The 11,366-nt window shown below is 40.2% G+C and overlaps 1 protein-coding gene across 2 annotated transcripts; it reads right to left on the bottom strand.

Moving 5' to 3' along the window:
* Window positions 1-672: 672 nt before the first annotated feature.
* On the bottom strand, window positions 673-11,305 carry camk1a (calcium/calmodulin-dependent protein kinase Ia). Of its 2 annotated transcripts, none has more exons than XM_061290666.1 (12): window positions 11,178-11,305; window positions 9,884-10,002; window positions 6,973-7,104; window positions 6,258-6,332; window positions 4,993-5,131; window positions 4,795-4,921; window positions 4,477-4,552; window positions 4,084-4,196; window positions 3,932-4,010; window positions 3,732-3,819; window positions 3,493-3,655; window positions 673-2,488 (listed from the first exon to the last, which is right to left on the bottom strand). In XM_061290666.1, the coding sequence occupies exons 2-12, from the start codon at window positions 9,967-9,969 to the stop codon at window positions 2,385-2,387; spliced, it is 1,182 nt and encodes a 393-aa protein (XP_061146650.1). In that variant the 5' UTR covers window positions 9,970-10,002; window positions 11,178-11,305; the 3' UTR covers window positions 673-2,384. The 2 variants fall into 2 exon arrangements, with proteins under 2 accessions (XP_061146650.1, XP_061146651.1); XM_061290667.1 differs by having other exon boundaries at window positions 673-2,475.
* Between the last annotated feature and the right edge of the window lie 61 nt (window positions 11,306-11,366).

Here is an 11,366-nt window from a genome sequence, read left to right as displayed (position 1 = left end):
TTCTTACTGCGAGGAAGCATGGTGTCGCCCATTAAGACGCCGCTGCAATCCATAAAGTGCGTTATAATAATCAATATTGTTGTCATTATCAAAACGTGGCAGGTGACTTTTTTTTGCATGTTTTTCTCATGGAGAAAACAGGGAGGGTTCACTAATACGCACAATAATAAGCATATTGTCAAATACTTTACTGACAAGAGTCAGATTAAATTAAATTCACAAGTTGTAAAATTAGGTGGGAAATAAATAAAAATAAAAAAAAGGACCCATTAAAAATCTTTGCATTCATATTTGTGCTAGTGCAACACAGTGACAGAAGACAAACACAATGCATAGACAAGGAAGATTTATTCCATTTCCTGCTTTCGGTGGGTACAAATTGTATTCTCCTACATTTTGTTCAATAACCCATGATGCATTGCATCCATACATTTGTAGCTCAAAACAGCTTTACAAAAAAAGGATATACAATATATACTTATATATATTTATATTTACAGTGCTTCTTTTTTTATGTATTTTGGACGTCTTTGGATGGATAAAACAAGCATAAACAACATGTATTGATATTGTATATCAGAGTGGTCCAAAGATGGCTATTTGACATTGAATGAAGCCCTTCACACATGTTTTGCATATTTTCCACAAGTTGTAGAAATACAGAGTGATTGCTTTCTTTTTTTTTTTTTACTGCACAATATGGTTAACCTGTTTGAAGTATGGGTCAACATACAAAAACATGATTCAATACGGCCTGATTTGATGATCGCGTGACTCAAGGAAAGATTTATTTCACCATCCCCAAGTTGTTGTCTTCCTCTTTTCTGTCTGAGAATCACATCCATCTTTCTTTTTCTCAGTCACACACTAAAAAAGATGTATGTGCACTCAGGCATTTTGACTTCATGAGTATGGCTTTGGGACTGCAGTCCATGTGATTTTTTCCCTTTTATCCTTTTTTTCCCTTATACTCATTTGTTTTGTCGTTGGCACTTTTGTCCAACCAAGATATGTATTTTTTTTTTCATCGTTACACATGACAGGGGACTTTGAGATGAATAAGACATGGACAAAAGTAAGGAGACACATATTCAAATGGTAATGATTCATCTTTCCTCATCTCCTTTGAGCATTTATCTCAACACAAAAGAGATCAAGATGTTACATCCCCCAACTTCACAATTAAGAGTTCTTGCAAAAGCCTGAGAAAACCTCATAATGTCTTCCATTTCCACTTCTTGTGGGATGTGTCCCAATACGTTTGCCCATTTAGTACTTAACACATGAATAGACCTTAAAAAAAAAAAACGTCAAACAAAACGTCCACTGTGCTGTGTTTTTGTACTTTGTCAACATTACTTTTGGTGTTACTCACTTCACATTATATAGCTCAAAAGAATTACAGAAGTACATCATTGTCAATACAACAGAATAATAATAATCATCATATTCATTATCATTGTCATGTGTGTATACTAATTGATCATCATTTATGTAAACATATTTAATTAACCAGGTCATGCAAACAGTAGACCGACTTCCACTAGAGGTTGCACAGCACAGAGCAGGCAATGCGCCCACACTGAGACCCCGGGTAGTAATGAGCAAAATGCTTTTTATTTTATATATGATGAAACTTTTTTATCTTTTTAATTTTGTCCAGGGTGTGCTTGGCCTTATCGTATAGAAAATGGATGCATTGGTGTTTTGGGGCTTTTCCACCTGGGCTGTTTGGCCCATTCCAAAAAATCATGAAAGATAATCTCATGAGGGGGATCTCAGTGTGAGCCTTTAATAACAGAACAGCCATAAAACGAACCCAAAAAATAGACTCTTCATTATTTCCACCTTCCCCCAATATCATGCATACACTTTCAGGTCAGCACGGCTTGTCACCAACCCAGTCTGAGGCAGAGCAAAGAGAGACTTCCTTTCAATCGTTTAACTTCAAAGGTGTGATTCGGTTCACGCTGCAGGCAAGTACGACCTAGCTTTTTTTTTGTTCCTTTATGACAGTCTTGACTTATTGACCTTTTGAACTCACATGTCCAACTATTTAATCTTTCAATAGATTTTGCAGTCAGTAGCAAAATTCACAAGTGATCCATGCATTCAGTCATTAGCTCCCCCTTGTGGAGACATAAAAGAAAACCTGGATTCAGGGATGGGGATGAAAGAAGTCAAAACAAGCAGATGACCTTTAGGTAAACTGGGTAGATGTGACAACTAAGCAAACAATGTCTGTCATAAGGGTACCATCTCAGGTCTTTTGATCACTAATCTGCATTCTGAGCCAGACTGGGTGGGCAGCAGCCCTCTGTGCACTCCACAGGGTCTCAATATTATCATTTAGCAAAAGAAAAAAAAAGACAGTGAGGTTGCGGTCAGATGCGACTGGCCGGCCTGCAGCAGTATGTGCAGCTCCTCAGGCTGTCTCGGTCAGTGCTGCCCTCTGCGCTTCCACGGCGGTCATCGCTGTAGTGCGACACTAGATGTGACGAGATGGCATATGCATGCTTATTCATTCCAGTAATTCCAACAGACCACAGTAGGTGGCAGTATTGCACTTCCTATTGCCTTGCCAAAGGGGAGTGGTAGGCTAAAAGCAATGACTGAAATTTACAACTTCATTTGTTTTTGTTCCTTTCACTCATATTAATTTGTGTTTTCCTTGGCTGCACTGCATCCTGTGTGTGTGTATTAGAATTGTTTTGTCCAATCAGATTTCAATTTAAATATGTTGCCATGGCAATCTAATCTGTCCAGGACCTTCAGAGTCACTCAAACTGTCTGATCACATTTCAAAGTCAACACAGAATGCATAATAACATCAACAATCTTCTATCCTCTGATTGGTCGGTCAGAGCACACCAGGTTTGCCATGAAATTCTTGTTTAATTGAGAGATGCAAGTTAACTTGTGATTTTTTTTATGCCGAATCCTGCACATGGGACGGTTTTGTGCTTTTCTTGCATTTATAAAAAAATATATCTTTAATATAATATATGTGTTTTATTTATATGGAGGTGTCATGTAAAATTAGAACAACTGGAAGCCAATCGGGCTCACAGAACAGAGTGTGTTTGACTATGGAGGTGACGCTTTACTTATTCATCCATTGAGGACGATTGAGCAGGGTAAACAGAATAAAGTCCATAATTAAAAAAATAGATTACCACGTTAATGACCCTTGATCCGTCGCATCCCATCAGCTTTGAATTATTGAGTTGTTTCGGGTTTAGAGTGACAATATTGTGAGCTGACAGCTCGTAACTGCGCGTTCATTAATTTGCTGTTTTACTGCAGTAAGCAATGGCTTTTCTGCCACGTTTAATGGAGCGATCCGTAAGTACAAATAGGCAAGTAAGGCTTTCTTATTTGGTGGTGCTCGAAGATGAGTTTATCTTGCCATTTTCACCATCGTAAACCACGTGTCGAGGTGTATGCGTTGCAAAATCATGATAAATGTTTCGAGCGCTTGTGCAAACTCACAACTCTCGTTCTCTCCATTCCCCAATTCATCTTCTTCTTCCTCCTCGGGCAGCAGGAGTCCGTGGCAGGGACTGGTGGGAGTTATCTGACTGGGCCCCTCCACGCTGGTGCCCAGCTGCAACCTGCGCATGTGGCGGACCACTGCCGTGGCGTTGAACGCTTGCTGCGTTGGACGAAGAAAGTAGGTAAGTAAGGAGGAGCAAACACTGATCGTGTTGTCCTTCTAGCAAATCACCAACCTTCCACTTGCTTTTGGCAAAGTTCTTCTTGATTTGAGCACTGACGGATTCATGGATGTTCTTGTCCAGAGCGGTGTCTCCACAGATCCTGGGTAAGTGACACATTGTTTTTAATCTGTTGTCCAGTCAGGATTGTGTAAATATGCAAATGATTCCCCTGACAATAAATAGCAAATCAGTTCATGAGAAATGGTTCTTACCATGGGTGCTGAAGGGCCTGTTCACATGTGTATCTTTTCAAAGAATCTTTTTCCATCATGTGGCAGATGAAGTCTTTGGCTATGAAAGAAAGTTATGTTGATAATGACGTATTTTCTGATTCCTGTTATCTGGATGTTAATGCTAGGGATACCTGATTCGGAGATATCATCCCAGTATGGAGAGTCAAATTCATACTCCGCTTTCAAGATTTGTTCAAATAGCTTGGCGTCATTCTCGTCGTAAAATGGAGGATACCCGCAAAGTCTGAGGGTATGTTTAGAAAAAAAAAAAAAACCATTCATATATATTTGGTACAATAAAGGTGCTGCAACATTCCAGAATCAAATCGAATTGTTACATTTTGAAATTGTCACACTTAAATCGATAAATCGTACACATTTTTTAACCATTTCCACCCAATCCAGAATCAAACCGTTATGCTTATTCATGACATTTGCTCACTATTTTGCCATATGTATGCATGCCATGTATTGTTTGGGCCGCTTTGTTTTGACAAATAATTTTAGATTTCATTCAAACTCACAGAATATAAGAAATGACTCCTATGGACCAGCAATCGACCGCTTTGCTGTACGGTTTCTGGGCCAGCACCTCAGGAGCTGATCAACACACGCAAAAGCACAGCATCGGTGAGGGTAGCATACAAAGTCATCTTGACCTTGGCGTGCTGCCGGGTCACGTTAAACACGATGGAGAGTACTTATAGATCGCTTACACTTGACTTAGTAGTGGATGAGAGAGCCTCTCACGAGGCAATGTGCGCGAGAGGATGTCAGCTGAGCCAGCGAGTGCTGAGCAAACAAAAGTGAGGAGTGGCTCACCCGGGAAATAAATGCCTCACCCACATATCCGGGAGTCCCGCAGGCTGTGGACATAACGCTGCCCGCTCCTTCAATTTTGGACAGGCCAAAGTCACTGATCATGATCTTCGAGTCTTCGTCCATGCTGTAATATAACAAATTCTCCGGCTGCAAATATAGTTATGATTAGAGCAAATACACAGATTGCAGACTGCCAAATCTGTCTTTTTCCATCCTACCTTCAGGTCTCTGTGCACAATTCCCATATCGTGAAGATATTTGACCGCATCCAAAATCTGGTGGATGAGCTGGCTGGCATCTCTCTCAGTGTAGAAGCCCTTCTCCACAATCCTGTCAAACAGCTCGCCGCCTGACACACTGCGTAACAAAATTGAAGCTGATTATAATTATAACTGAGTGACAGGCTGTGCTTGGTATTGATGCTGAAGGCAAAAATGACAAGCTGACAAGTTGGACGCAAATGGCTCCTAAACAGCCTTGAGGAATTCTACTTCACTGTAGCATGTCATCTGCAAACATCTGTTTAGAATTGATGTTCAAGAGAAATATGACGATTTGGTGCTGGTCTTGAGGCACTTTTGTTACACTTTTAGCATGATGCTCAAGAACGTGGCTTGAGGAACTCTATTTCAGGTACCACGGATATATTTTTATGCCATCGAACCACTTGTGTTCACTACCTTGAGATCACAAAGCATCCTCAAGACTCTATTTTCTCACTTGTGTTAAACAAGCCAAGGAAGCCCCCTTAATTGCCACCATTGTTTCTTAAGCTTCTAAATACAAGTGGTTTGAGAGTAGAGCTTTGAGGAACTCCTGTGTAATGTTTAGACATCTCCAAACTATAATTTGTGTTCATTTTAATGAAAAATGACAAGTGTAGGTCCTCAAGGCCTTGAACCTATACATTGACATGTAGAATTTAACTTTACAAACACCAGCTATATATAGTTGGTACTGACGATCACATTGGAATTTTAAAAAATGTGTTAAAACAAAAGTCTCAAGAACAGAGCCTTGAGGAACTCCCCTTGTCATTGTTATTTTCCTCAAACAAAATAATGTTATCATTAAACATTTAAACATGCTACGTTTCTGTCAAAGTGAGAATATCAAACTTTTCTGCTTGATTTTGAACACATTGACACATTTATCATATACCGAAAGTCTAGTCGGACAGTAAATTTGGCACTTTAGCACCAGTTATAGTGAAGAATGTCCAACAACTTGAATAGCATCTCTTTGCATTAAAAAAAAATTGCTGCTTCTGCTGCTGAGAGGTTTGAATATTTCATTTAGAACAGACAGTATGCTGCGTGTGCTGCATAACATAAGAGCAGAACATCATTTTACAAGAACGGGTTTGTAGAAAGTAATAAAACCTCACCAAAAAAATGAAACATCTGCCTTTTATCTTAAATTGCCCCCCTCTCACCAATTCTAATTCCACTTTATCAACTCTCAAATTGAAAAGAGAACTCACAGCTGCATGACGAGGTACAGATGAGACGTGCTTTCAAAGATGTCCTCCAACGAGACGATGTTAGCGTGCTTGATTCTGAGAATGTCGGGAGAGCATAATTACTATATAGAACATTCCGTCACCAGATGGCATTATTGTTGCGTTATGTCACTATTAGAATGCCTCGCGAGGGTAAAATAACGCAAGGACAGCGTTGAGCTGATGAATGTGCTACTCAGAGCAGATTTTAAAATGACGGCAAGTGTAAAAAAAAAAAGAAATACAGCGTGAAGCATCCAGCAGGGCATCGCATGTCAACATCTCACTTTAACACTATGACAGATGATGGAGGATATCGCAGGCTGAGCAACTGCTCTCTTTCCCAGATTGTTTTTTTTTTTCTCCTCGTAATGCTCTTTTATTGGCTTAATAGTGACTTCGAATTTCAGTCCATAGCAGCCACCTTCACTTCTTCTCCTCCCCTTTACGTCTCCTTCTCTTCAATACATTGCTGCAGGGAACTCCACACCATCTCTGTGTGCTGTTGCCCTGGCAACAGGGACACTAAAAATAGGTTTATCTTCTTTACTCCTGACATTTCCGGTGCACAATCCTACTGTTTCTACTGACACCATGCATTCGGTGGCCCATCCACTTGACCTCCTGCGTATAATCTGCCTGAGGTTAAACTCTTCTACCGGACAACAGGAGGGATTTTTGGGGATGGTCAGCTCACCTGTGCAGTACTGCGATCTCATTCTCTATATTGTTCTCTTTGCCTTCCAGAGCTTTCTTGGGGATGCATTTGATAGCCACCAGCCTCTGTGTCCTCTTCTCCTCGGCGAGAAGCACTTCCGAGAAAGCTCCCCTGGGCAAAAATAAAATAGTGCACATATGAAAGAAGATTAGCGAGAGATAAGTGATTACAGAGTTCATTCTGATCATATTGTATTGATTTCACAAACGCTTGACATTCGTTAGATTGGTATTAGAAGATTTTACATGTCAAAGCATAAAAATCGATATGTATGTAATGTCAAGTTTACAGCAATATCAGGTCAAATATGATTTACTGTTTTTTTTCCATGTATAATGTGCCCCCATGTATAATACGCACCCTAAAAATGGCATGTTGATGCTAGAAAAAAGCCTGTACCCATGTATAATACGCACCCATATTTTGACTCCTACTTAAGTCCGTAAACGTAAAATTATTTCAGAAAAAAGATCATCTTTGGGAACAACCGGATGTTATTCTGCCGGTCAGTGTCACTGCGCATGCGCTAGCAAACTCAATAGTGAAGACATGTTTCGGATTTGTGTAGGGTACATTGTGACAGCAAACGAGCAGGTGATCGAGCAAGCGTCTGATACGAGAGCATTGTGTTCGTATGGAGCGTGTTTGAAGTGAACAGCAGAGAAGAAAGCGCATCTGTAATGGCGGCCTCCGTATCATATCCGGATAAAGAAAAAGATTAAAAAATAATAATTTTACCCATGTATAATGCGCACCCCCGATTTTAGGACAATAAATTAGTTAAATTTTGCGCATTATACATGGAAAAAAACGGTAAAAAAAAAAAAGTTAAAAAATAGCAGAACAAAATCTAAAGGCCTCTTGCTCGGAGGGTAAAAAAAAAGTGTCCGAAAAAAAGTATAAAAATGTATTTTCAGAGATGGCTTAAGGTGGCCCTAAAAACATTTTGCTGCTGGATTCGACATATATAATATGAAATCTATTTTTACTTGAAAATCAACTAAAAGTCACTCATCTGTAACAATTTTCAAAATATCCTATTTATGGCAGCAAGATGTACCTCTTACCAGAGTGACATGCTAGTTTACTTGAGCAAGAAACCGTGAGCTGATTTAGAGTAACTTTGTGGCAAGTAATGAGATGATTCAACAAATAATCAGCACCCTTTGGTGATAAGCATCTGGATGTATTTTTTTTATGTGGTGTGTGTGTTAGTGATTGGATGAATAATTCAAAGTGATTACATGACAGAGAAGAGAAAGGTTCAAAAGTTGAAGCCACAAAACGTACGTGCAGGCACTTACAAGAACAGCAGCTGGTTTTAAAAAAACTGAAAAGAAAAAAGAGATGCTATCTTTAACCTGTTCAATAATAGATACCGCAAATGTAGCGTGGCTGTTTTCCAAACGAGACCAGATTGCATTATGCATTACAGTGAGGGGGAGACTGGCATGTATTTACACAGGAGCGTGGGGGGACCACAGGAGGAGGCCATAAACATTGTTAGAGACCGCAGGGATGCCGTGGGATGGAAAAGGGCGGCGAGTGACCATCGGGAGTACGAAAAAAAAATTTCTCCTCGTATGTTGATCCCAGAATGAAAGGTCATGCGCACAAAACCCAATATTAGTCAGTGACTCTCGTAAATGGGAGCCTAGAGAGCATGTGCGCAGTCACACACTGCTATTGTTGCTGTGAGACACGTGTAATTAAGCATCCACTAGCTCATTCCTCCTTGGAGACATTGCTTTCCCGGGGTTTGCTGCTGAGATTTAACCAAGAGACGACTGTTGAGCTTTTCCATGCATGGCTAAAGAGAAGCATAAATAATGGCGATCGTTTTGTTGTGTAAACTCGATCAATACCATCCTAAACTGCATTCTGCATCGTAAGGTTGTAGTCTGCTATAAGTATCCATGTGTGTATTGCTGCGTCCTGCTTTAAACTTAAAATGTTTACGCTAACTGTGTATTATTGCATTCCGCATTTATATTCTCAAGGTCATGTATTTCTTTCAGTCCACTGAGGACACTATCAAAAGCGTTTCTTTTATATTGAGAAATTCAGATTCTTTTACAATTGAATATAAATGAAAACACCAAGTTTCATAACTAACTAACTAACTAACTGACTGACTGACTGACTACATATGTTACAATTAAAATTGACCAGCTAACTAACTGCTAACCCTAACCAACTAACTAACTAACTAACTGACCACATATGTTACCAATTAAAATTGACCACCGAACTTACTGCTAATAGACTCGCTGCCATGACAACCAGTGATGCTAACTGAAGTGACTGACTATCACTATCCCTTTTAAATAACCAACAGTTTATACTAACAAACTGAGTGAGTCTCCTAAGTATAGTTTATTAATTGTATTGACTTGAGCACACTTTTTGTTGATGGCTCACAGGGCTCCAAGCCAAAGTGAGACACGAGCGGTGTTGTCACACTTCTGATCGTGCATTATGTCTGTTGACTGCAGTGTGCTCGTGTGACGAAGAACATGAGCGTCTTCTCCGTCACATCTTCTTGAATGAGGACACTTTGTCCTGACACTCGACAAAGCCTCAAACTGTGAGGATTAGCCAGAATTGAATATTTCAACATAAATCAATTAACCTCGTGCGCTGAATTCCTGTAAGAGCTTCTCTGTAATCGTCTCTCCGAGCCTATAAGGAGCTTTTCATCTGCGACTTTATGCCAGGTCCGGCATCATTGACAATTGACTACAAATACAATCTATATTATGTAACCCAGAATAATAGTATTGTAAATTACACAGCACTAGTCACTTGTACAACACTAACCACGAGACAAGTTTTAAGCTACAGTGTCCCACTTTTCAGCCATAGCTATGACAGGGCCACTCCAACTTACGTCCCCAGCACTTCTTTGAAGTCATAATGCTCTTTAATGTCCGACGTCTTCTTCTTCCACCCATTGCCGTCCTCTCCTAGAGGCATCCTGTCGCACTGATGGGATTCGCCACACTCCAGCTGAGAGGAGACGAGACATGCAGCACGCACAATTCATTTGTTAGCCCTCACCAAAACAAAACACGTGCTGAAAAGCTGACTTTTTGTCGCAAACTATGCAAAAGCATTAAGGCATAAGTTGGAATATGTTTTTAATTTTTAATTGAATAGTGCTGTGGCATACAATGTCCATAGTTATATTTCAGAGATGCTGCTGCACAGTCTGCAAAAATAGATCCAGTACTTCCCTTAGCCTGATGTGATTAATGCTTAGTCCAGCTCATGTTTGACTCCACTGAATGACAATGAGACAACACCATTAATCTATTTTCGATCACGCTTGTCCTCATTACGGTCAAGTAAACTGGAGCCCAGCTTACTTTGGGTGAGAAAAGCGAGGTACACCCTGGACTGGTCTCCAGCAAATCGCTGGGCATATTTACTCAACCATTCACAACGAGTGAAATTTTAAGTGTTCATTTAACCAAACATGCATATTTTTTTGGCAATGTGGGAAGAAGGTAGTGTATGCAAAGAACACAAGCAGGGGGAGAACATGCAAACTCTTCATAGGAGGACCTGAGCTGTGATTCAAGCCATTGACATGGCAACTGGCCACCATCTTTGTGGAATTTTAAACATTACTAAAGACTCCAAATTGATTTTAAAATTCAGTTTTCTGTTGATAAGCAACAGCAAAGATTGCAGCGTTTTATCACAATTTGCATCCCTGAAAAAAATTCAATGTACGACCTTATCTGCTGACAGGCAGCGTGAATAACCGCTTGGAAGTAGGTCAAACAGGACCAGTTACAAAAAGGAGGCATAGAATAAGAAGCAAAAAAAAATGTAATAATAATGTAAAGAATAACATCACTTGCATGGTCAAGAGAGGAGTTGATGACACCAGTGGAAGCTTTTAAAGATATGTCACTGCAAAATTTGTAGCTAATACACTCGTAAATTTGTTCTCAAAGAATGAATTTTAGACAAAGAGACATTTTTGGTCCAAATTAAAATTGTGCTTGCGTGCGTTCATGAAACCACTGTGGGTGTACTGCACCACTCAAGGATGTGACACGCAAAGCAAGACTGCATCGTTAGGTTCATTCACACGGGTGTCATGCACGGACACTTTATAATTTGCGCATTCATGAAAGCCATGGAAATCAATGCGTTGAAGAAATAAAACATACCTAAATGGCGATTTGTGCCCGGGGTTGTGCGCTCCTTGCCTTCAAGAGAGATGAGCTGCTGCTGCTGCTGTTGGCCGGGCTTGTGCGAGGCGCTGCCGCTCCGTTTGCGCTCCCCCTGACGTCAAAGATACGCACGTCCGTGGACGTAGTGCAGCAGCATGAAAACGATTTGGATGGGAGGGAAAAGGG

This window comes from Syngnathus typhle, linkage group LG11, assembly GCF_033458585.1.
Source record: "Syngnathus typhle isolate RoL2023-S1 ecotype Sweden linkage group LG11, RoL_Styp_1.0, whole genome shotgun sequence".
Classification (NCBI taxonomy): domain Eukaryota; kingdom Metazoa; phylum Chordata; class Actinopteri; order Syngnathiformes; family Syngnathidae; genus Syngnathus; species Syngnathus typhle.
Note: the sequence above shows the minus strand (reverse complement) of the source record. Positions and strands in the feature narration are given on the sequence as shown.

Excerpts from the sequence above, each read along its gene's own strand:
- camk1a (XM_061290666.1), bottom strand. The coding sequence starts at position 9,969 with ATGCCTCTAGGAGAGGACGGCAATGGGTGGAAGAAGAAGACGTCGGAC. Across the intron at positions 3,820-3,931 it reads CAGGCCCTTCAGCACCCATG|GATCTGTGGAGACACCGCTC; the intron begins GTAAGAACCATT and ends TCACTTACCCAG. Across the intron at positions 3,656-3,731 it reads TTGCCAAAAGCAAGTGGAAG|CAAGCGTTCAACGCCACGGC; the intron begins GTTGGTGATTTG and ends CGTCCAACGCAG.